Here is a 25,896-nt window from a genome sequence, read left to right on the forward strand (position 1 = left end):
AAACGAACGGCGATCGGTAAATGCATTCCAGATTTTTTCAACAAAATTCTCGGAAACTGGGCAAGCTTGGACACTGGCAAGTTTTTTACTAAGCCCAGGGTAATTTATTACCCAACCGTCGCTTTTTATTGCGGACAGAATGCACTACTTCAACAATTACCAGGAACAGGATTACATGGAGATAAATGATGAACTTGCTGAACGTCACAGCGGTGCTGCCAGGGTCTCTTATCTATGTGAGGTGTCAGCGCTTTATTAGCAGCAGATACATACCTGGACGCTATTGTTGGACGCGGTGGACTCTCTTACTGCAGCAGCTGGTCCAGTTCCTTCACCACTTAGGATTCTTTCTGCAGAGTCTTCATCTTCTATCTTCGTAGAACGTCACAGCGGTGCTGCCAAGGTCTGGTATCTGTGAGAGGATAGTGTGTCAGCGCTTTATTAGCAGCAGACACATACCTGGACGGATGACGAACCTCGTGCTGGCACTGTTGGTGGACGCGGTGGACTCTTTCGCTGCAGCAGCTGGCCCAGTTTCTTCACCACCTAGGATTCTGGCTTCAGAGTCTCCATCTTCTATCTTCGTGTCACCTGTTCCTTTAATTCATTTTACTTAACTTAACTTCACTCTATTTTTGTAATATTTATATTTTCTGTAATACCTGCATCAACTGTAAAGCGCCCCTGAGGTGATATATCACAAAAGCGGCGCTATACAAATTATCCAATAATAAATAAAATAAATGAAATACTCAAAGCATTTGAGTTTTTGCCAATATCGATCGAATTGATTGCAGGATGTACGCAGCCCTCTAACGAATTGAAAATACATTTTTGTGGTATTATTCTATTTGTTACTCTTCTTCTAGAGATGGAGGATGATAAACATCGCAAGGCATAATAGTATCTCTTAATTTAGAGGCTAACGCTTTAAAATATCTTATATACATATAAAGGATATGGGATATATTATATTTCAAATCCATCCAAATTTACGGTTACCGCTTTATTATGTTATATTTCATTGAATAAATTCTTGAAACGTAATTCGCACCAAGTTGATTGAAAACGTCCATTGACTTTATCTTGAAATGGCTTCTTCCAGTCATGGCTTTCTAGGCTCTAGAGAGTAAAACCTTTATGTCATGACTGTGTTCCGACTCATCACTCTACCAATATCTAAAATACTACGTCATCACATTATATGTATATTGGTTTACGTCTCCAATATTATTAGCTACGTTCAACAATATTTTAATATTAGGCGACCTATTTAGCTATATAATGATTTACCTGTAACGAAGATATCGGAATATAATAAGCTAGATCCTTAAACTACCATGTTGATTTACTTTTTCTTAAGTTAAAAAAAAATCAGAAATATTCATCGTTTAAACTTTTAAATTATTCAATAACTTATTTTGTGCTCACCTTTTATATCCACTTGTATTTCACTTTCTCGCCTATTTTTGAGATTCAAGACGATGTCATGGGATTATCACTCTAGCCGCATCTGAAAAACTTAACAAAAAAAAACAACCTCTCCACAGAACACACCCTAACATCCCATTAACGAAGTTAATACACGAGAAGGTTTGAGGGGAAAGCTTCAACTGAAGTAGAAAAAGCGCTTCGTGAGAAGGTTGGAGAATTCGTCATTTTGCTCAATTCGTAAATAGCCGACAGGCAAGACAAATAACTCCTTTTTATTTGGTTTTCGTATAGACTTTTATAGTTTTTTTCATCGTGCTTTTTTACGGCATTCTAATACTCTTTTACGGTGTGGGATTTCTAAAATCTACCTAATATCGTACAAACTGTACTTTTCTAAAAATGCTTCAATGTTTCGGGTATGATATATTCCGAAAAAAGTCTCGTAATTACTTTATAAAAAAAATTATTCACAATCTTCTAGGATTCTGTTGTTTCTGTAAGAAAATACGTAAATGCATTCAACGCGATTTATTAAAAATTCAGAATCTCAATTCGATATTTATAAATGTCCTTAATAATAATAATAATAATAACAAGCCTTTTATTCTGAACTTCTGTTAGGTACATTAATATTATAAATGTTTTGTTTATTATAATATATCCCGAAGCTCAGTTTGCCTCTTGGCATAGGCCTCCTCTAACAATTTCCATTGGGACCTGTCACGCGCTACTCTTCTCCATTGATGTCCAGCCGTGAGTTTTAGGTCGTCTTCCCATCTCATGTGTTGACGTCTTCCACTTCTCTTGCCATCTCTGGGATACCAGTCAGTGACATTTTTACACCATTTTTCTTGTGGGTCTCTGATCATATGACCTGTCCATCTCCATTTTTGTTGGTCTATTTGGGTAACTATATCGGCAACATTAGTTATCTCCCTTATTTTGCTACATCTCACTCTGTCCTGTTTTCTTATTCCTGTCAAACTTCTCTCCATGGCTCTCTGGCAGCGTTCCAACTTTTCTCTGTGGCGTTTGGTGAGTGCCCAAGTTTCGCATCCATAGGTGATGACTGGAATTATACACGTGTTGAAGACTTTGTATGTCCTTAATCATTTTTAAATATTTTCATGAAGACATTATTAAATATTTGACATACAATCAAATGGAATGTACGAAATTTATTTCGAACGCAACGCAACGGGTCGTTTTTATGACTCATTCTTGAAAAAAATACTCATTCTTGAGTTCAAAAAGCTCGTGAACTTATTTTCCGGTCTCTGTTTTCCTCTTTTCTACAAAATGGGTTCCTTCAAGATCAAGGTACACTACTCCCTTCCCTCAAAAATACCCTTCACATAAGATCCCTGAAGGTGATATAGGCCCCGAGGGAATTTTTTTTTCCTCGGGGCAAGATCCTTGCAATCCCAATATGCCTATATTCTTTTCCTGGAACCAAAGAAATAGGTAAAACGTATTAAATAACCACCAAAAAAGTGCATTTTCGTTAGAAAACTCATTTGAGTACTTATGGCTGCATTGGAACCAATTTTAATACCTCCTAGAACTGGTCATCATCTACTACCTGTTAGTGTATTGACAATTGGGGGATTGCGTAGCGATGCCTTATGAATTAAAAAATATTGGTGGAAGCAACTTGAGGTTGATTAAAACTTTAAGGATTCCTGCTACAATTAAGCATTTTCATCATTTAACTTTACGTAGCAACTATTCCTAGAAAATTACAATTTTTTGTATCGAATCTCACTGAATTCAATAAAACTATGAAGAGGAAAAACATAAAGGAATTTGACTGGCTTTCTGTTGGTCCAGAATAAATATTTTTTTCAAATATAAACTCGTACTTAAATGAAAAATTTAGATTCAATGTTACAAGCAGAATTTCCAAAACACCATTCATTTTTCGCTGGCGCATAAATAAATCACGAAAAATTTAGCATGTATTTTCGAGAGATAAAGGAAACAATATAAACGCGTTAACACTCCGATCCAAGTAGGGTAATTCACTTACCCCCAACGAGAGTTTTGCGCGATGTCTAAGTTATAAACATAACATATGCTATTCTATTATTTAGGTCAAGGGTTCCCAAACTTATTTATGTTCTGCCTCGTTTCTAACAGATAAATTTGGGCTTGAAAAAAAATTTAATTAAAATCAAAGTTTGATTAATGGCGTATTAAAGTAACATAAAATCATACAAACTACTTATTTACGTAATACCAACCTAATAAATTGAATGAGATGGATGAGCTTGGATGGTTTTCACGAGGTTTCCAATTCTCGCCTTAAAATTATAAATCGCTAGCAATATTAAGCTTATTTCGGTACTTCATTTTTATAATTACAATAGTAGGAAATACCCTTTCGCACATATAAGTAATGGAAAGGGTAATTTGCTGCTATTCTGGGATAAATTGTGAAATAATTGACCCAAAATAATGTAATATCCATTTACACAGGTAGCGCCCCCCTTTTGAAGGTCCTTGCGCCCCCCCATGGGAGGCGCAGGTACCCACGAGGCCCCTACTTTGAAAAATCCTTATTTAGGTAATCGTAGAAAAAATATTCGGTAGTCAAACTTCATTTAAAAAATAAATACCGTTACTTCTTTTAAATATATTAAATGATACATCTCAAATTCAGATTAAATCCCTTAACACCTATCAGTTTTTAAAAAATTTCTCGCTCGAAATAAATCACGAATGCGACCATAAAATATGCATTTTACTTGAAAGGGCCATAATAATACATTTTTGAGTCACGCTCATTTTCGTACCGTTTTGCATTACTTCATGACTGCTGGTCTGTCTAGCGTGGTCTGTCACAGACGTATATTAAGTAATTTTTCGAAGAAAACTTCTTCTAACTGCTTTTCACTTTGTGATGGCATTATTTATTTTTTATTAAAACACAAATAACATTGTTTACATCACTTTATTTCGATACAAAATCTCAACATGTTTCATGAACCAAGTTCACTTCATCAGGAGCACAAGTATACTAAAGTTATAATTAAAATTAGGTCTAGAAAGAAGAGGTAGAAGGAGTGGGGAGGGGTAAGAGTGGGGGAGGGTTATTCAAAGTAGGAATTAAAATGTCATTAGACGGGAAAGACCGGGTAATTGGGAAAATATTTAAAATGGGGTTTATAAATTTTTTTTGTTTATTAATAATATCTGCTTTCATATTCACGTGTTTTCTTATTTCTAGGATTTCAAAATTATTCACGTTGGGCGCCAATAGCTACGTAGAGTAGTTGCTATGGTTACTTGCTACGTGCAGCCTACAATACTCACCAGACATTTTAGGTTATAATAATGAATGTGGAATCACAAACTTTATCCAGTACTGGAAGCGCCAATTCTTGAGGGTTAGATACCCACAAGAATGTTTGTGATCCCAGGGTTCTCAGGGGGTTGGGTTCGAAACCAGAAATGTGTCAGGTTACAATGTGTAATTTAGAGTCAAGGAAAGAAGGTTTAGAGTAACATTAATGTATATTATTTCGAATACAATATAAGTCTATACACTCTACCGTGTGAGTTATAACGAAAACAATATAATAAAAGTTAGATATAAGCTTACCCCCAAGGTTCCGACCACGCTTTATCTATCTAGCTAATTAAGTAACATCCTACTCGAGCTGGAGCAGCACCTCATCAGGCTGAGCTCCAGGGGGCTCCAGACGGAGCAAGAGGAAGAGTCAGTTCCGCCTCCTGGCGACTGTCCGTGGCAGGAAACTGGTAATCTGGCGACTGAGGAAGAGGAATCTGGTGCCCGCGGTCGCATCCGTGTATCCTGGCGAGGATTCCCTTTATGTAAGGAAAAATAGGCCTCCCTACGAAAATAATAATAATAATAATAGAACTCTTACCCCTCCCCACTCCTTCTACCTCTTCTTTCTAGACCTAATTTTAATTATAACTTTAGTATACTTGTGCTCCTGATGAAGTGAACTTGGTTCATGAAACATGTTGAGATTTTGTATCGAAATAAAGTGATGTAAACAATGTTATTTGTGTTTTAATAAAAAAAAAAAAGTATATTAAGTATTTATTGTTATTCCCCCTTATAAACGTCTTCTAAATGTTATGCAACTGATTGCTTAACAACATTTACCCTACGTTAATAGTTGTTTATCAACTGTGTAAAATTTTAAACTCGTTTATTAGTAAGGCACATTATGTTTAATTCTTAGACGACTCTCAATGTAGTATAAGCACAGTTTGATAATGGCAATGAACTCCGAAACAGCTGTAACAATAATAAAAACTAAATTACCTGTACAACTAAATGACATCATTTTACATTTACATTAAAATTATTATTTAAAAAAAATGAAACGTCATATTTGAGTGCTACTGGAAAGGGTAAAATGAAAAGTCACAAACGCTTCACGGTTTTATAGAATCTTTCCTATATTTTTCTTCTGGTTAAAGATTAAATCCGGGTTAAGTTGGCTACGAAAGCTAATTACCTAATTAATTTCGTAACTTTAGTTCCGTCAGTTACATATATAATAATTTAAATAAATTTTAACGACTGTAAAATGAAAGAAGTGAAACAGAAAAGGCAGAAAAATATTCTTATTAGTTATATATTCTTAATTAGAATTCCTATATCCGACTGAATCTTTTATGTCTTTTCTGTTTCACATCTTTCTAGGAATTCCTATATCCGACTGAATATTGTCTGTCTTTTCTGTTCCACATCTTTCTAGGAATTCCTATTTCCGACTGAATCTTTTCTGTCTTTTCTGTTTTACATCTTTCTAGGAATTTCTATATCTGACTGAATCTTTTCTGTTTCACATCTTATTAGGAATTTCTATATCCGACTGAAATTTTCTGTCTTTTCTGTTTCACATCATTCTAGGAATTCCTATATCCGACTGAATCTTTTCTGTCTTTTCTGTTTCACATCTTTCTAGGAATTCCTATATCCGACTGAATATTTCTTTTTCACATCTATCTGGGAATTATGAATCTTTTCTGTCTTTTCTGTTTCACATCTTTCTAGGAATTCCTATATCCGACTGAATCTTTTCTTTTTCACATCTATCTAGGAATTATGAATCTTTTCAGTCTTTTCTGTTTCACATCTTTCTAGGAATTCCTATATCCGACTGAATCTTTTCTTTTTCACATCTATCTAGGAATTATGAATTTTTTCTGTCTTTTTTGTTTCACAACTTTCGTTTGAGAGTCGTTAATATTGTCTTCAATGTTTAAATATTATAATTTGAGTTTTTACTCGTAAAGGATTCCACCATAAAATGTAAATGGCTAATTTCCCAAAGCAGGTCAAAAAGTAATCATTTACTATATTATTAACATAAGTGGCTTTCAGTTGTGGCATTAATAAGAACTAACTAAGTTTAAATTTTCATTCGAAAATCTTTAAAACGTTCCGAAATAACCAATATTTTGTGGTCCGAAAATCACTTCTGTGGACCACAAATATTGATTATTACAGAAAAAATTTAAGATTTTCAAATTAATCTTTAAAATTAGTAAGAAATTTAGTAATGCTTTTAAGTCATATAATAATACAATAAATTTTTAATTTTTCCGATTTGATCTCTAGTTAGTTGACGTGTTGTTATTATATTGTTTTGTATATATTTTGCTTATATAGTGCACTTGCATAATGTTGATGGACTATATGATCATTTGTGGAAAAGTGTGTGGAAGGGTTTAGTTTATCCTATGTGGAAGATTTAACCCGGACATAAATTGAGAGTGACCCATACATGTATTTAATTTTTTTAATTGTCGATTATGTTATCTTTAATAACACGAATATCGTATTGTGTGAAACCATTTTAACGTGGTTTCCAACTTTTAAGTTTCGCTGTACACACTATTTTTCACTCAATACCTCAATCTTGAAAATACAATAAATTCGTTTTTCTCCTTCACAATTTTTTAAAAATAATAATATATTTTGTTTAATTTGTCCAACAGGAACTCTCCCTAACTGCTAACGCTGATGGGGTCAATGTGTCGATGGCTGTATTCAGAAATGGGACGAAGGTTGCTCGGTGTTTTAGGTAAGAACCATATATTAAACAAATTTTGATGTGTGTTTCATTATGACGCATGGTCTCGGCAATGGAATGAGATACTGGGCCGAATTGAGGTTAATGTAATGTAGTTGTTTTACAGTTACAACGTAGTTTCTGTACTACAACATTCACATTAGACACATCCTACTTTCCATAATCATTTTCTTCTCCTTACACTCCGCTCCAATCTCGATCTCCTCCTGTTATACTACATCTCTTTAAATACGGCAATAATTAATCAGCTAATCAAATTATTTGCTTTTTTGTGTTTTCGAATGGCAGCTAATTTCCTTCAAATCAAACAATTCAGCTACGTGTTTTCCAATATCAATTTATGGAAAAGCTGTCTTCCATATTATTCATATAAATATCAAGTAAAATAGAACACCTTGTACCTTATATAGGTACTATCCGGTCAGCTGCTGATTGCGCTTAGCCGTCTATTTGTCATTCTGGAATCTTTCAGTATCAATATGTCTATTTGAATTTTACTTTTCCGTAATGAATGAATGCCAATCTTGGAAGGGGAAAGTAACCCCATTCCGATTGAGCTGAAACTTGGCAGATATACTCGTTTTCGTATGGTGGCAGTCACGCACACGCAAGCGGATACATGTGCATTTCTCTGAAATCGGATTTACATTAAACAGTCGAAATAAATGTCAGTCCTACCCGTTCGGCATTTGACGAGGTTGGTTGAGTAGTCGACTCCAGTTCATGGGATGGAAGGCTTATTCCTCAGCCAAACCAAAAAAATAATAATTTTATGAAAACATATTTAAAAAGAAGTATTATAGGAAAAAACTTTTTTTACCGGTTGATTTTTTCCATGTTCAAATCACTTCAATTTATATATATGAATACCCCGGGAACCATATATTGGATAACCAACACCTCTGCCATAGGTCACCCCAAGTAGTTCGCTACGTTTGGTGATTTAGCAGGGGTACCCGCGTTCATCGGGCAAAGGATGTTCAGGATGCGTCTGGCCATCAGCTGCGTGGTGTGCCAGATCGGCAGAGGCTGGTTTGGGGAGATCCTTTGATCTCTCCAACCGGTCTCTCAACCCATCGCATCGCAGTGGGACAATTATATACATTCATCTACTCCTGGACACACTTATCCCTAGGTTCCTACCCACCCCTCATATCTTTTTCCATCCCAGAACTTCCTCCCCTACCTTTCCTCGAAAATTACCTCCACACAGCATCCTCAAAGAAGGCATAGGTCCTGAGCGAAATTATTTTCCTCAGAGCCTCCTGTATGGTTTCAATGTTAATATATATACTCGTATCATCATCATCACTTTTGGCTCTACAACCCCTGGTGGGTCTTGGCCTCCTCAAGAGTCTTCCTCCACTCATCTCGGTCCCGCGCCAGCTCTCTCCAGTTTCATACATTACTCGTATACCGGCAAATAATTAATATACTAAGAAAATGAGATTATAAATTATAATATTGACATTTACAAAATTAAGCACGTAAAAACTTTGTACAAATATCTCACTAAGAAGAAAAAAATGCCAAAACCGCACTTTTCATGAACATTTTTCTCTTATAATCGAGTTCTATCTATAATTACTAAATAAATTACGTATAACGTCCTTGCTTTTTTGCCAGCCCGCTAGGCAGTTTATTGACCGTTCGAACGGGTAAACATTTTTATACTGTGTTTATTTTTGTTCAGTGGATAAATAGTTTTAATGATGCCTAATTAAATCCACTCTTCCACCCCGTTACGTCAAAATCCTGAATCCATTGAAATTTCCTTACATTAAAATCTAAATTATTTCCCTTAGGAATTCGACGAATTGATTTAGACGTTAGAGCAGCTATAAATTCACCGTAATTTCACCAATAATTACAAAGCATTTTCCATCAATTAATTGCTTTAAAAAGACCTTGTTATTGAAATAATTGTATTTAATGTCGACCTTTCACTGATTGATGTTATATCGTATTTTGTTTGCAAGGTAGGTGAGTTTGGGGAGTGATATAATAATAGACCTTTCCTAGTAGGTGATTTTGATACACCATATTTAAATGAACTTATTATAACGACACGCCTACATATATCAAATGAATTAGTATAAAAATAGTATTCAAATATTCAAGTAGTTTTTTACATTATTATTTTAAGTATATACCGCACAAGAGTCCCAACTGCTCCAAACCGTCTGGAGACAGTTAAACTATAGCTTCCCCCATTGGGGTATGTTGTGGGAAGTGGGGATGGAAAGGAAATGGGGAAGAGGAAGGTGCAAAAGTACCTAGTTATTCAGATCTGGTCACCAAACACAGCCAAAGCCATTTCAAGCAACGTTTCAATTCCCAATGGTGGTCTTACACCAAGACTTGAATTTAAAGAGTATCTTCCGCTATGGAATTTGCCTTATATTAAAAATATGGCATTATTGATGTTTTTGTAGCTGAAAGCTTTTTTTTTGTAAATTTGGTATTTTGTATTAAGATTTTCAGGAAACCCGTGTGGCACACGGCAAAACTGAAAATTCCTAAAAATCTTAAAAATCTTTAAAAAAAATTAAAAATCGATTTGGAGCAAGCAACAATAATGTCGATTTTTTTAAACTTAACACTCAAAAGTCACGAGTCGCCACTGGCCGCAAAAGTTCACTATATATTATTTTTAATGGATAAATTGTAAAATGATAAAATTTAATCAAATAAAATTACTTGCGCTTCGCCGTCGTTTAGCCTTGCTGAAAAACATGGTATAAATTTTACGCGGCGCGTAAAGTTAGCGCAGTGAAAAAGGCGTTTGTTTGGTTAAAACAAACGCAGTGGTCTTAAATCAGGCTCGAGGATGGCTTTACCACACCAACATTGAATTGGCGTATTAAAAATATTAAAAAAATCGCCCTTATTTTGGGATCAATATTTCATTTAATCAAAAGTAAGCCTTTATATATCATATTTTTACAGTAAATACCAAATATAGCGTTTCATTGATTTTTCATGAATAAATAGCGAGTTGAAGCACAATTCAATAATTCGAACCTGATCATAAAATTAATTTTCAACTTTGTTGCGATTTTGTAGTTTTAACAAACTTTTTTTTCAATCGACTACCTGAAGAAATTAGAAACATTAATGATAACATCCAAATAATAAACACTGTGAAAAAATATTTTAAAGACAAACTTACAAAAAAATAAAAATGTTTCCAATTGTATTAATCTTAAGAATAACTCATCTCAATTAGTTTCCTTAAGTAACATTCCATTCTTCAAATAAGTTTAAAATCATTTTATTTTTAATTACTTACATACTGTAATAAAACAATGCACACTCCTCTTCCAGCCACAAGCTAATGCTTCTATGGAAGAGGGGTCTTGAAATATTGATCATATATTGTAACAAATAAACAAAAATGTACTTATATAATAAAAAAAATATATATATATATATAAAAAATATATATATATATAATATTATATATATAATATATATATATATAATATTATATATTCATCGAAATTTAAAAATAGCAAACCTTTCAATAGGGCTATATGTATCTCGTTTCGCACTTGAAACAAACACAGAAGATGTAAAATTATTTTGCGAAAATAAAGGTTTAAAAGTAATTAATGTTGAAATCCTAAAACCTTTCAAAGAAACTCCATTCAGGACATTTAAAATCATGATCCAGCAAAGCGACATTAAAACTGTGATGAATCACGATTTCTGGCCCCAAGGCATCGTATTTAGAAGATACAGAGAAGCTATCGAGCGAACCACGAAAGGAACACAACAAAATGAATAAGTTAAACATCACTTCGATCAATTGCCGATCTGTAAAAAGAGTAGAAAAATTTATTTCTGATCTGTGTATTACAAACGATATCATTCTGTTGCAAGAGACATGGCTTATACCAACTGATTTAGATTTTCTTAGCGAAATTCACCCTGAATTCATGAGCTATGGTACCTCAGCGGTAGATGTCTCTAATGGCCCACTACGAGGACGACCATATGGCGGACTAGCTATACTATGGAGGAAATCATTCAAGGCAGTGACAATCGACTGTGAAACTCCCAGGATAATAGCGATTGATATCACACTCAACACTGGAACATTACTTGTCATGAGTGTATACATGCCAGTGGACAACACTGATAATTTACCGGAATATTTATCCTGTCTATCGAAAATGCACACGATAATTGAGGAAAGAGACAACCCTAATTGTATTATTCTGGGAGACTTTAATGCCGACATGAATTCGCCATTTGGACGTGAGCTTAAATCATTCTGCTCCGAATATAACCTACAAATTGCGGATGTTGACATACTCCCGCTCGACTCCTACACATACGTAAGCGATGCACATAATACCACGAAGTGGCTCGACCACTGTCTAGTGACTCAGGCAGTACTCAATACAATAGAAAATATGTATATTGACTACAAGTCCGACTGGTCTGATCATAGACCAATGCACACCACTCTAAGAACTAATGGGTTACCCACATATACCGCAAGTCACACAAAAGTAGAGGATCCGTGTCGATGGCGGCCCAAAAGTCATGTAGAAGTGCAGTCCTACTCCAGGTATGCCCAATTTGCAATAGGTCAACTTCAGATAATTTATGGAACCAACACAGAAACTTATGACAGCACCACGATGAATGTAGCCCAAATCGATGACCTATACAAAAAAATTGTACAAGCATTGAGTAACTCAGCTATATCTGCGTTTAACACAGGGAGAAGGCCAAAAAATGGGAGAAAATGGAAGGCTACAGCGGGTTGGAATGAGCAGGTTGCCTTATATTATGAAGCGTCTAGAAATGCACACATAAATTGGCTGCAGAATGGACGACCTACTGAAGGTCCCATCATGGAAGCTAGAAAAGAAACCAGATTGCTTTTTAAGAAAAAATATAAGAATTGTCAAAGAAGCTTTGAGCAGAACAAAATGGACAAAATAGCGAACAGCTTTGAATGCAAGAATTTTTCATCTTTCTGGAATAAAACCAATGCCGTATTGAAAGCGAAATACACCGCACCGAGCCAGATTGATGGAAAATCTGTAAATAAAGATATTGCTGAAGTTTTCAGAAATACATTCTGCTCCGCACCAGATCAACCGCAAATAATGGTTAAAGAGATTGAGACAAAAACGCATCAACCAGAACAACAGCCGTCCATCGTCATATTACCTGAGATGATCCAGCGAGCAATACGCAACATGGCAGGAGGTAAATCTGCAGGTCACGATGGACTAGTGATAGAACATGTAAAGCATGCGGGGGAGTATTTAACAATACTGCTTGCCTCTCTCTTCACTGCCATGATCGGCCTCGGACACATTCCGAAAGAGCTGTCCAAAACAATAATAATACCGATCCCAAAAAGCCGCCAGTTGAACTTGACATCATCTGTTAATTACAGACCCATATCTCTTGCCACAATAATTGCAAGAATCTTCGAAAAGGTCATCTTAAATTTAACGGAAGACAAGCTCAATACAGAGGACTCTCAAATGGGCTTCAAAGCTGGATGCTCTACTGATACGGCCATATATAGCATGAAACAAACAATCGAATACTATAAAGCCAGAAAAACAACGGTGTACGCATGCTTCCTAGACTTAAGCAAAGCCTTTGACAGGGTTTGTCATAATGCGTTGTGGAAAAAACTGACCGAACGACAAGTTCCACCACAAATTGTTAATATATTGAGAACATGGTACAACCAACAGGAAAACTTTGTCAGATGGAATGAAAGCCTATCAGAAGCAGCCAAATTAAAGTGCGGCGTTAGACAAGGAGGCTCAATGTCCCCAGTGCTTTTCAACGTGTATATGGATGAACTTAGTAAAACACTAAATACGACAAGAATCGGATGCCATATTGCCGGGGTATGTATGAACAATATTAGCTATGCAGACGACATGGTCATACTAGCTCCATCGATAAGAGCGATGAGAAAACTTCTGGCAATATGCGAAGCTTACGTTGACAGTCATGGGCTGATGTACAATGCTAAAAAGTCATCCCTGCTGATATTTAAAGCAAATACTGGTCCCACTGTCATTCCACCCATACGTCTCGGCGGGGCCAACCTGACAATTTGCAGCGAAATCAAATATTTGGGGCATGTCATCACCGATGACCTAAATGATAAAAAAGACATAGAACGTCAAAGAAGAGTACTGAGTGTGAGAGCTAACATGCTTGCCAGGAGATTCAACAAATGCAGTCCTCCGGTGAAGAAGCAACTTTTCCAAACATATTGTATGAGCTTCTACACTAGCGAGCTATGGACGACATACACACAAGGCGTCATGAACACACTCCGAGTACAGTACAACCACGCATACAGAGCCCTATTTGGCCTCCCCTGGCGATGCAGCGCCTCACAGATGTTCACCGAAGGAAGGGTGCATGGGTTCGCTGCTTTGATGCGCCACAGAATAGCCGGGACGAGTCAGCGCTACCAGAGATCGGACAACACTCTTGTCCAGGCCGTTGCCCAGTGGCAGGGAGCGCCTCTACACCGGAGATGGAGAATTTCACTCAAGCCACCATAAAGTCCTAATGTGCACATCAATGTATTGATTTTTTATTTATTATTTTTATTTATATCTTTATTCATTTTATTTTTATGTATCAACTTAAATGTAAACTTTTATGGCGGGCAGAGCATTGCACACACCGCTCTGTCCAGCTGAAATAAACATTATTATTATTATTATTTTTTTTTTTTTTTTTTTTTTTTAAACTTCCGATTTTGTTGTCCGGGTTAAGTCTTCCCCAAAGGAAAAACTTAACCCTTCCACTCACTTTTCCACAAATGATCAGCTAGTCAATCAACACTATGTAAGTGCATTATCTAAGTAAAATAAATACAAAACAATACAAGAACAACAACACGTCAAATCACCAGATATCAAATGGGAAAAAAAAATTCACCGTCTCCAGATATTTTCATATCAGAGGGTTCGGCTCGGTAGAACTTCTAACAGGGCCTATAAATCCTACTGATCCCTCAACATAAATATTTAAAAAATCTTTTGTTATCCTACATGTATTCAAAATGACCGACTTTTGCATCTTTATATATAAATTTTTTGATAGATCTAATACGCCTAAATTTTTAATTAGAGAGCTAGGTATAATGCCAGTAGCAGAAATAACGAATGGTAATATTTTTATAGTCTGAGAATGCCAAATTCTTTTTATTTCATTTCCTAAATCTGTGTATTTTCTTATTTTTTCACTAACAGATTTTTGAATATTACAGGAATTTGGAATAGCAACATCAATGATATAAGTTATTTTTTTAATTTTGTCATGTAAAACTATATCGGGTCTATTATGACTAATCGCTCGGTCTGTTAGTATAGTTTTATCATAATATATTTTATAAAATTCGTTTTCTAAAAATGAATTTGGTTCGTATTCATAATATGGTACTACATTACGGCAGTCAATCAAGTTATGTTTAATTACCAAATTTTGGTGAATTATTTTTAAAACTTGATTGTGCCTAAATGTATACTCGGACGGTGCTAATATAGAACATCCCGATATAATATGTTCTATAGTTTCCGGAAAAGCCAAACATTTTCTACACAAATCATCAATTTGATTTGTATCTTTGATTATATGCTTTCTATAATTTTTAGTATTAATGACTCTATCCTGAATTGCAAGCATAAATCCTTCTATTTCTGCGCTCAACTCTCCAATACTCAACCATTTGTTTGACTTAATTTTGTCAACATACGTTTGGTTGAGATAATTGAAGTGTTTTGCGTGTAAAATTTTATTTGACCAGGAATCTAATAATTCCTGGTTGGGATTTATAAAAATGTTGGCATTCTCATCATATAAATTTAAAGGTGTAATATTTCTATCTGCCTTGCAAATTATTTTGTGCATTTCTGAGCTATGAGCTTTCCTATGGAAAAAAGTTCTTAGCATTTCTACCTGATTATGTTTCAAAGAAGTTATTTTGACTATACCTCTACCTCCTAAATTTCTAGGTAAATTAACTCGTTCTATAGCTGAATTTGGATGATGGCAATTAAATTTTGTTAGCGTAGTTCTAATTAATCTTTCTAAGTTATCTAAATCTGTATTAGACCATTTAATTATGCCAAATGAGTACGTTAATAGAGGTATTGCCCAAGTATTTATTGCTTTTACTAAATTTTTAGCAGATAGATTGCATTTTAAAATTTTCCTTATCCTAGTTTGAAATTTAATCCTAATATCATTTTTAATACTACTATGGTCTAATCTATTTGATTGTGGGTATCCTAAATACTTATAAACCTCATCCCTTTTCATACTAGTAATTTGGAAATTTCTAAATATACTCTCGTCCCCATCTACAATTTTGCCTTTTTCTATATGGATCGTTCTACATTTATCTAAACCAAATGTCATTTTGATATCATCTGAAAAGTTTTTAACTACCTCGATCATTTTCTCTAAATTTTGTTCAGAATTCGAAAATAATTTTATATCATCCATAAATAATAAATGCGAAATTGTACTACTCTCCCTTGTATTACCCTTAACTTTTATTCCAAACTTGCTTTTAATTAACATTTTAGATAGAGGATTCAATGCTAAGCAAAACCAAAGAGGACTCAATGAGTCTCCTTGAAAAATCCCTCTTTTAATTGAAATGCCCGGTATTACTATTTTCTTACCTTTTAAATTGATAAGTAAATTGGTATTCCAAAAGGACATAATATTTTCCAAAAAGCTAATAATAATGGGGTTAATTTTATATATTTTTAATACTTTGATCAGCCACGAGTGCGGGACACTATCGAAAGCCTTTTGGTAGTCTATATAGCAAGTATGTAAATTACGTTTTCGAGTTTGAATCTGTTTTAGAATTACAGAATCGATAACTAATTGTTCTTTACATCCCATATGTTTTCTGCGACAACCTTTTTGTTGTTCAGATAAAATATTTTTTTTATCTAAATGAGTATATATTAAATCTGTTAAACAAGAGGTTAAAATTTTGTATATTGTCGGTAAACATGTAATGGGTCTGTACTGAGAAGGATTATTAATATTTTCGCTTTTGGGTAACATATAAGTAATACCCTTAGTTAGAAAATTTGGAAAATTTTGAGGTTGACTGACAAATTTTGAAAGATTTTTTGCCAAAAGAGGATGTAAAGTAGTCAGACGTTTGTACCAAAAATTATGTATCCAATCGCAACCCGTGGCTTTCCAATTATGAGTATTTTTAATCATTTTGGTTAACAATTCAACCGATATATTAGAAAAACTCATTTGTTCAATACCTGAAAAATTGAGTTCTTCATTTTCTATCCATGGAGTTGACTCGTTATGTTTTATATCTTTACTCCAAATTTTAGTCCAAAAATTGCGCATATCTGATTCAGATGGTAACGGAATATTATTATTCGAAATAATATTTTGTTTATCGTCAAGTTTGGAATAAAATATTTTTTCATTTTTCTGAAATAATCTATTATTATTTTTTTTATTATAGGTATAATTATATCTTTTTAATCTACTAGCTTTTACGCCTAATTTTTGTTTTAATAAATCCAATAAATCATTGATTATATTTTCATTATTATGACTATCAATGTTATAACCAAATTTTCTACCAATTTCATCTACATGTCTCAAAATTTTCCTACTTCTATTTCCATTTTTATATTCTATTACTCTAGCTATGTTACTTCTTAAAAATACTACATCATTTTCTAATCTGATCTGCCATTCTGGTTTACTATAACTATATGATCTATCGTCAGAGGATGATAATTTAATTCCTAACTTATTACAAACAGTAATCGCACTAGCGTATACTATTGTATGAAGATCTAAAAAACTAATTTCGTCAAATATGATTTTTGGTAAAATTATGTTATTTAATTCAAAAATTAATTTAGATAATTTCTTTGACGTATGCAATTTCGGTAATTTCGGTCTAATTGTTGGCTCTACATCTATATATCTGTTTATATTATTATGAAGTAAGTTAGCTAATTCTACTACATTTTCATCAACAAAGTTTAAATTTGCAATGTTGATTTCCCTAAGATTATAAATAACGGCTAAGTTATTTGAATCTACTGTAATATCATTGGACATTTCGACTAGAATATTATCCAAACTATCTACATTCAATGCATCTGATATGACATTGTTACTTGTGTTAATTTGTTCTAAATTATTTCCCCTTTGCAATCTATCTGCTACTTCTCTTTTAATCTGTTCTAATGTGACTACAGAAATTAAATTATTTTTGAAAATAGCTCGCTTTTGGTCTGCTAATCTTTGTTCGCTTACTTGGGCAATCGGATAATTTTGTGAGAAAAGTAAATGTAATTTTTTCCTATATAACAACATATCTGTTTCTACTTTGGTTACATAAAAATATGAACGAACAATGAACATATTGACATCGTTCGTCCATTTCATACGCTGTCTAGGAATACCTGCTTTTGTTTTTTGGGGTCTTAGACTATCCATGTTCATCTGTACAGATGACATAATAATCCCCTGTTCATCTACGTTGGTTGCAAATGACATTGTTGTCATTTTGCAAAACAACTTGGAGATGATTGTATCTTTACTTCTACATTCCAGTAACCAAATCAATAAATAATTTTCAATGTGACCAAATTAAATATTTTAATCAAACTACCTTTCGACATAACAAATCTATAATTTCTAATTCAACTACCTTTCAACATTACGAATCTATGATATATTATATTCCAGAAAAACGTTATCAACATAAAAATATATTTTTATTTTTTTCAAATGAATGTCAAATATTGTTGTTTACCTTGGTTACTGGGGTCCTCAAATATTTTTTTTTTTTTTAAATCCTATTTATTTACCTAAATATCCTATGGCTTACTGGCAGTTTATTTAATGCGTTATCTGATATACTCTTCTTTAAATATTTATATTTTTTGGGATCAAAGCTAATTCTTTTCTATCTGATATTACAAAAAATAATCAGAGAGCAAATGCAAAGTATATGCCTAAACTAGCGTTGCTAAGCAATTATTTTTTTTTTTTTTTTAAACTTCCGATTTAGTTGTCCGGGTTAAGTCTTCCCCAAAGGAAAAACTTAACCCTTCCACTCACTTTTCCACAAATGATCAGCTAGTCAATCAACACTATGTAAGTGCATTATATAAGTAAAATAAATACAAAACAATACAAGAACAACAACACGTCAAATCACCAGATATCAAATGGGAAAAAAAATTCACCGTCTCCAGATATTTTCATATCAGAGGGTTCGGCTCGGTAGAACTTCTAACAGGGCCTATAAATCCTACTGATCCCTCAACATAAATATTTAAAAAATCTTTTGTTATCCTACATGTATTCAAAATGACCGACTTTTGCATCTTTATATATAAATTTTTTGATAGATCTAATACGCCTAAATTTTTAATTAGAGAGCTGGGTATAATGCCAGTAGCCGAAATAACGAATGGTAATATTTTTATAGTCTGAGAATGCCAAATTCTTTTTATTTAAAATTTGAAACATTATTATTATTATTATTATTATTATTATTATTATATATATATATAATATAATAAAAGGTCTCTAAACAAGTGTTGTTGATTATTCCAGGCCAGATTTCGTCCTAGTCCGCCAGAATCTGCGGGATGCTGGGGAGGAGTATCGCTCGTTGCTGCTGGGCCTCAAGTTCGGAGGAGTCCCCTCTATCAATTCCATCAACGCCATCTACAATTTCCAGGTATTTTCCAGACAAAATAATCTTAAACGTCACACGATTGTCATCGGATCTTTTACGTAGATAAAAAAATGATCAGTAGGTACTTGGTATTATCAATGTTTCTAATTTGCCTTTGAAATGTACAAATAATTCACGCACTTGGAGAGTACTTAAGAGTGATCATAAAAAGGAACAAGTGTTAATGCAGACACACTCTCTGACAAATAGGATGCACGATCTGGTCAACAAGTATGGGGGGTGCTATTGATTTATTTATTGTCTCCATTTATAGAATAAAGCATAATCTATACCAAGACTCTGTCGAATCCTACAAATTAGAGTAGCGTTGGTAAATTTGTTTTTATTTTTTGTCTTATATGTAGTGTTGTTGTAATTTCTTTTTTACTTTATGTTACTCTTACGTTTTACTAATATTGCTTCATATTTAGTTTATTTTTATTTAGTTTTTTTTAAAATTATTTCTTAATATTTTCTCATTATACTTATAATCAAAAATTTTCATTTGTGTATTTTGTACCTACTTTACAATGGATTACATATATTTACTGTCAGTATCTCCTGTATAATACAGATATTCTCCTATGTACACTGCATCATGTATCACTTTTATGTAAAAGCCTTTTTAGGAGTATATATATATAAATAAATAAATAAATAACAGGCATTACGAATGTGCACTTTATTATTACCGTAGGTGGTTAACTGAATTTGTAAAATAATGCAAGCTCCAATGAAAGATGGACTGTTGAATTAATCGCATGTACCTTATACCAAACATTGAATGCACATGAAAATAATGGAATATGAACTTAAGAATTGTTCGAGGGAAGGTCGAGATAATCAGCGTATCTAGCACGGTCAGCCGATAAAGGTTTTATCGAAAATATCGATAACTATCATCATTCGCTAGTACCACTGCAGATCGCTAACGAACGAACTTCAGTTCACCTAGAACAAATTAAGATCGTTGTGAACTTTTGTTTGTTCGTTGGCGATCTACAATCAAGCACGGGAACTACTACAAGTTACCGACATAATCGACAAGACCATTATCGATCGACAACGTTTTTTTTTTTTTCCATTATTTCTGGCTTTCACCCTTCAAGGGTGTTCTTGGCCATCATTTAAAATTATTGAGAAAGGTGTATTGAAAGGTGAATTTAAATATTAATTTTATTTAAATAGGCAAATTTCAAAATTATAATGAAAATTGGAGTCGAGTTCAGACTTAAAAGAGATGAAATGTTGAATGGAGGGGAGGCAATTTTATTTAAGGCTTGATAGAAGAGAGGATATTTGTTTAGAGAGGGACAACCAAAAAATATGTGATCTGAAGTTCCCACTTCTAGACCACAGAATGTACAATCTGGGGAGTCAAGGACGTGAATTTTAAAAAGATGGGAAGGAACGGAACAATGACCGATCCTCATTCGAATGAGTGAAGAAATTTCTTTTTTGGAAAAATGAGGGAATTGCTGAAACCACGGTTTTGATGGTATAGTCCTTTGTATTGAGGCATAGCAGGCTCCCTTGGATTGACTAGCAATGTGCCAATACTCTGACCAAACATTGCGGGATCTTTCTTTGATGATGGAAAAAATGTCAGATAAGGGAATGTGGTTTACGAGGGTAACAACAGGGTTGGACGCTCCTTGTTTTGCCAAGGCATCCGCAATATCATTACCCATGATACCAACATGTCCAGGAATCCAAATCAGAGTTACAGATTTACCAGAGCTTTGAATGGATGCTATCATCTCTCGAATAAGGCATACAAAATGATCATCAGGATGAAGAAGAGGACTGGATTCAAGTTTTTGGAGGGAACTGAGAGAGTCAGAGAGAACGAGGGAATGTTCAAAATTATTTTTGATTATATATTTGAGAGATTCTATTATTGCAATGCACTCAGCTGAAAATATTGAAAATTGATTTGAAATTGAATGAAATATTCTATCATTAGAATTATTGTGGTAAACGTTAATACCTATACCACAGTTAGGAGAGTCGGGAGATTTGGATCCATCAGTAAATAAAAGAGAAAAGTTGGGCCATTTAGATAAAATAATGTCATTGAACATATTATTGACAGTTCGGGCCGGGAGATTGGAATGACTTTTAAAGATTCCAATCCCTTCTAATATTGTTGGGGATAGGGTGACGTGACTATATTTTAGTTTGTATAAGGGAAGTAGATCATTTTGGATGATGTGGAGCTCTGAGAGAGACTTAAAATTTTTACAGATGTCAGGAATAGGTTTAGTTGAAGCTCTGATTGTAGATGAATGGTTTGAGTCAATGAACAACGAGAGGCTGGGGATAACCTGATGACATTTAGAATTTAAACATTTAAGAACAAATTTGTCAGCAAATAGTTGACGCCTTAAATAAAGAGGAGGATCAGAACATTCTACTTGAAGGGAATTGATGGGTGACAATTGCATCGCTCCAGTTATTATTCGCAAAGATTTAGATTGAATTTTGTCTAATTTATTAAGTACATTTTTTGAGGCAGTACTAAAAAGTGGGCAGGCATAGTCGAGATGGCTTCGAATAAGTGCATTGTAAAGCAACTTAATGCAAGTAGGGTGAGCTCCCCACCAAACGCCAGATAATGATCTGATGATATTTAAATTTTTTTCGCATTTAGTAACTAAATTATTAATATGGGAAGACCATTTAAGTTTCCTATCAAATGTTACTCCCAAAAATTTTACTTCAGAAGCGTTGGGGATTGGAGAATTTTTAAATAAAATTTGAACGGGGGGGTTTTTATGGCGGTTTGAGAAGGTGACACACTGAGTCTTTTGGATTGAAAGTTCAAGACCATGTAACGTGAGCCATGTGCAAAGGGCATTCATGGCTTCGTTAAGATATTTGACGGCAAGAGGGATGATTTTGGATGATAAGAAGAAAGCTATGTCATCTGCGAACTCGATAATTTTTATTTGTGGGGGAATAGTGACATGCATATCATATGTGTATATATTATACAGTAAGGGGGACAATACATCGCCTTGTGGTAAACCCTTCCAAATAGACCTACTTTGAGGAGAAATATCTGGAAGTTCAATGAAAATTTTTCTATCTAGAAATAGATTAATAATTGATTGGACAAACATGGGGGGAAGGCCAAGGCCTAGAAGTTTTTTTTTCAGGATTGGGATGGAAACATTGTCAAAGGCGCCTTCTATATCTATAAAGACGGCAAGACAAACTTCCTGTTTAGAAATTGATAAATTAATATCAGTGCTGATGATGGCAAGGTTATCCTGAGTGGATTTTTTTTTCCTAAATCCAAATTGAGATGGAGAGAGAAGCTGTTTACTCTCGACAAAAAATTCTAATCGGTTTTTAATTAATTTTTCATAAAGTTTACTGAGGGTGGATGAAAGAGCGATTGGCCTGTAGTTGGATCCAAAATTTGGAGATTTGTTTGTTTTTAAAATAGGGATGATTATTTGAGAACTCCAGTCATCAGGCATTATACCAGTCTGGAAGATTTTATTTAAGATGCTTAAGAAGTGGTTTAGAACATTATCATTACTATTTTTGATTATGCTGTAAGGTATACCATCTCTGCCTGGAGATGAGTCCTTGACTGTTGATAAACAATTTTTTAGCTCAATTAAGGTGAATGGAGAGTCTAGCCAATGATTAGACATGGGAGTATTATAGATGGGCGTTATTTCATCTAAGTTAGGAACAGAAGGGGGGGCAATTTTGTCCAAGAATTCATCTATCCATTTAGAATGGGACGCTCGAGGAGATGGTGAACTGAAGGAGGATCGAAATCTTCGGATCATAGACCAAACTTCCGAAATTGGAGTGTTCGGAGATACTGAACTGCAAAAGTTGTACCATCCGGATCTTTTTTTTGACCTCAATACCCTTTTGGCATTGGATTCAGCGTTTTTGTATATAAGATAGTTCTCCATAGTCATATTGTAACGATAGGAAAGAGATTTAGCTTTCCGAATTCTTACTACTTTGGAACATTCCTCATCCCACCAGGGAGTTGGAGGGAGTTTTTTGAGAGATTTAGTTTTAGGGGGAGGATTTGATTTATTTATTGCAGTTATGAGCATTGATTTGAAGTTATTATAATCATCTTTGACGGAAAATATATCGGTGGCGGGTGAATTTAGTAGGAACTTGTCCATATGAGAGTTAAATTCATCCCATTTGGTGTGTTTCGTTTTAATCTTTGTCGAAATATGAGACTTGTCCGATTGGAAAGAAGTTTGATAAGTAATGATGATCGGGAAATGATCACTGGAGCAAGGGTCGGGGGACACCACCCACGAGGAGAGAGAAGCCAGACTAGTAGAACATATCGAGAGATCCACTGCACTGGGGTTTGTGCTGGGGCGTGAGATCCTAGTAGGAGATCCGTCATTCAAAAGGAAAAGGTTGGATTGATCTAGGAAATCCATCACACTTCGACCATCTCGGTCGGAGAAAGCAGAACCCCAGACGGGGGAATGGGCATTAAAATCGCCTAATATAAAGAAAGGAGGGCTTAGTTGACTTACAATTTGCAACCAAGTTTGTTTATTGAAGTGGGCTGTTGGGGGAAGATAGACTGAAATAAAGGATGTGTCCTTTATTTTAGCTGCAACCATTTGGAAGTCAGCATTGGGGGGTTTGATATTATTTATTGGGGAAAATGATATGGATTTTTTAATAAAAAGGGCAGCACCGCCGCCCGAACCTTCCGGGCGATCGTCGCGGAGACAGGAATACCCTCCCACATTAAAGTGGGTGGATGGAGTAAACCAAGTCTCCGAGATAGCAGCCAAAGAAATAAAGTTGGAATTTAATAGGTTAAGGAGATCAGATTTGTTAGAAATAGCACTTCGGCTATTCCACTGAAGTATTCTGACATCCTGAAGAGCCATTTTGAATAAATGATTTTAATGTGGAAATAATAGTAGCAGCGTTGGACGGTAGATTACTTTGAGAAGAAATAAGGTCAATTAGAAGCATAATAAGAGTTTGGATAAATGAAGAATTGTCTTGGGAGAGTTTTTCAGAAAGTTTAAGAGAGTTCATTGAGGACGGATTATAATTATTTGCACACCCATTTGTGGCATTTGAAAGAAGTGAACCATTGGGATTTAAGAGCAGTGAGTTGTGTTGTTGCTGATCGTATCCAGGAGCCGGTTTAGAGATAGCGTTTTTGTATGTGAATTTAGTTGAACGAGAAGAAGTTGTTGTAGTGGAGGGAAGAGGGTTGGATGAGGAGTTGCTGGATAAAGCCTCAGCAAATGATTTTTTGACAGGCGGGAATAATTTAGAAGCCTGCAGAAAAGACAAGTTCTGAGAGGCCATTGAAATTTTAATATTTTTTTGGCGAGATTGTTCTGGGCAAGATGTGTTGATAGCTGTATGTGAGCCTGAGCAGTTAAAACATTTAGGTGAGGAGGAAGAAGGACATTGGTCAGCTGCGTGGTTTTCTCCACATTTAAAACATCTGGGTTGAGATCTGCATGCAGCTTTGGTATGACCAAAACGGCAGCAATTGAAACATTGAGTGGTGGGATATGTATACATTTCAACTGGTAATGAGTTGAAGAATAAATATATATGGGAGGGAAGAGATTGACCTTCAAAGGTGATAACAACAGATTGGGAGGGCTTCCAGGTAATTATACCCTCAGAGGAGTCCTTGTAATTTAGCCTCCTGGCTTTTATGGGATTGCCAATGTGTTGGGGGGTTGAAAGTGAAGACAGAATTTCTTCGATGGACAGATCGGTCGAGATACCTCTGACCAGGCCCATGCGAGTGACATTGAAAGTAGGGATATATGCCTTGAACTTTGAATTAGATGAAATGAAGATATTTTTGATGAAACTGTTGGCAGCTGGCCCTGAGAGGAATTCGACGGAGATTCGGAAGCGACCCTCGGCTTTTACACCTCCAGGTTTGATTGAAAGATTCTTGCTATTTGATAGGAATTTGCCAAATTCAAGAGGGTTGATGGTTTTTCCTTGCTCAGTTTTTTGGGCGTATGCTATGAATGGGCCACGGGAATGAGGAGAATAAAAGTTTGTTGGAGTAAGTTGAGAAAGTGCTGGTGGGGACAGTGAAGTCGAAGGCGAGTCAAGTTTTATTGGGGAAGAAGGAGTAAATTTCCTTTTTTTGGTAGAAGTCAAGATGACAGAATCACTGTCAGAAATTTCTACATTTTCCCCGTCTGGGGGGTCTGGAGAGGGATCTGGGGGCTTTGTAGGGGGTCCAGGAGGGAAATCTTCCTCCATTATTCACAACAGTAAACAACTACAAAAAAGTGGGTGTGTCAAGCCTACGCAAGACAGAAGTGAAACTTCTAGTATTCCTCTCTCTCTATTTTCATTTCATCATCTCTATTTTCTCTCTTAGGTTAGTTTGAAAATTAGAGGTTAAATAATTCAACGACGAAGCATGGATTTGCTTTTTCTAATATTTTCTTATAGATGAATGACGTTCGATTAATGTATAGTTCCAAAAATTTTCAATTTATTCACAAGTATACAATATTACATAAATAACAATATTACAATTAAAAATTACAAAGAAATTACAATGACAATGATGTGTTCATCACCTCTATCTCGTCACTACTCATTTTT

At 34.7% G+C, this 25,896-nt stretch overlaps 1 protein-coding gene across 1 annotated transcript in view; it reads left to right on the plus strand.

Moving 5' to 3' along the window:
* The window catches only part of Syn (synapsin), a 301,930-nt gene that overhangs the window by 69,157 nt on the left and 206,877 nt on the right, over positions 1-25,896 (plus strand). The window contains exons 8-9 of the mRNA XM_089634409.1: positions 7,420-7,505; positions 19,155-19,281. Coding sequence (XP_089490535.1) covers positions 7,420-7,505; positions 19,155-19,281 — 213 coding nt within the window. The remainder of the gene's footprint in view (positions 1-7,419; positions 7,506-19,154; positions 19,282-25,896) is intronic.

The sequence above is a fragment of the Hesperophylax consimilis genome, chromosome 1, assembly GCF_061612785.1.
Source record: "Hesperophylax consimilis isolate HC1 chromosome 1, BYU_Hcon_1.0, whole genome shotgun sequence".
Taxonomy (NCBI): Eukaryota; Metazoa; Arthropoda; class Insecta; order Trichoptera; family Limnephilidae; genus Hesperophylax; species Hesperophylax consimilis.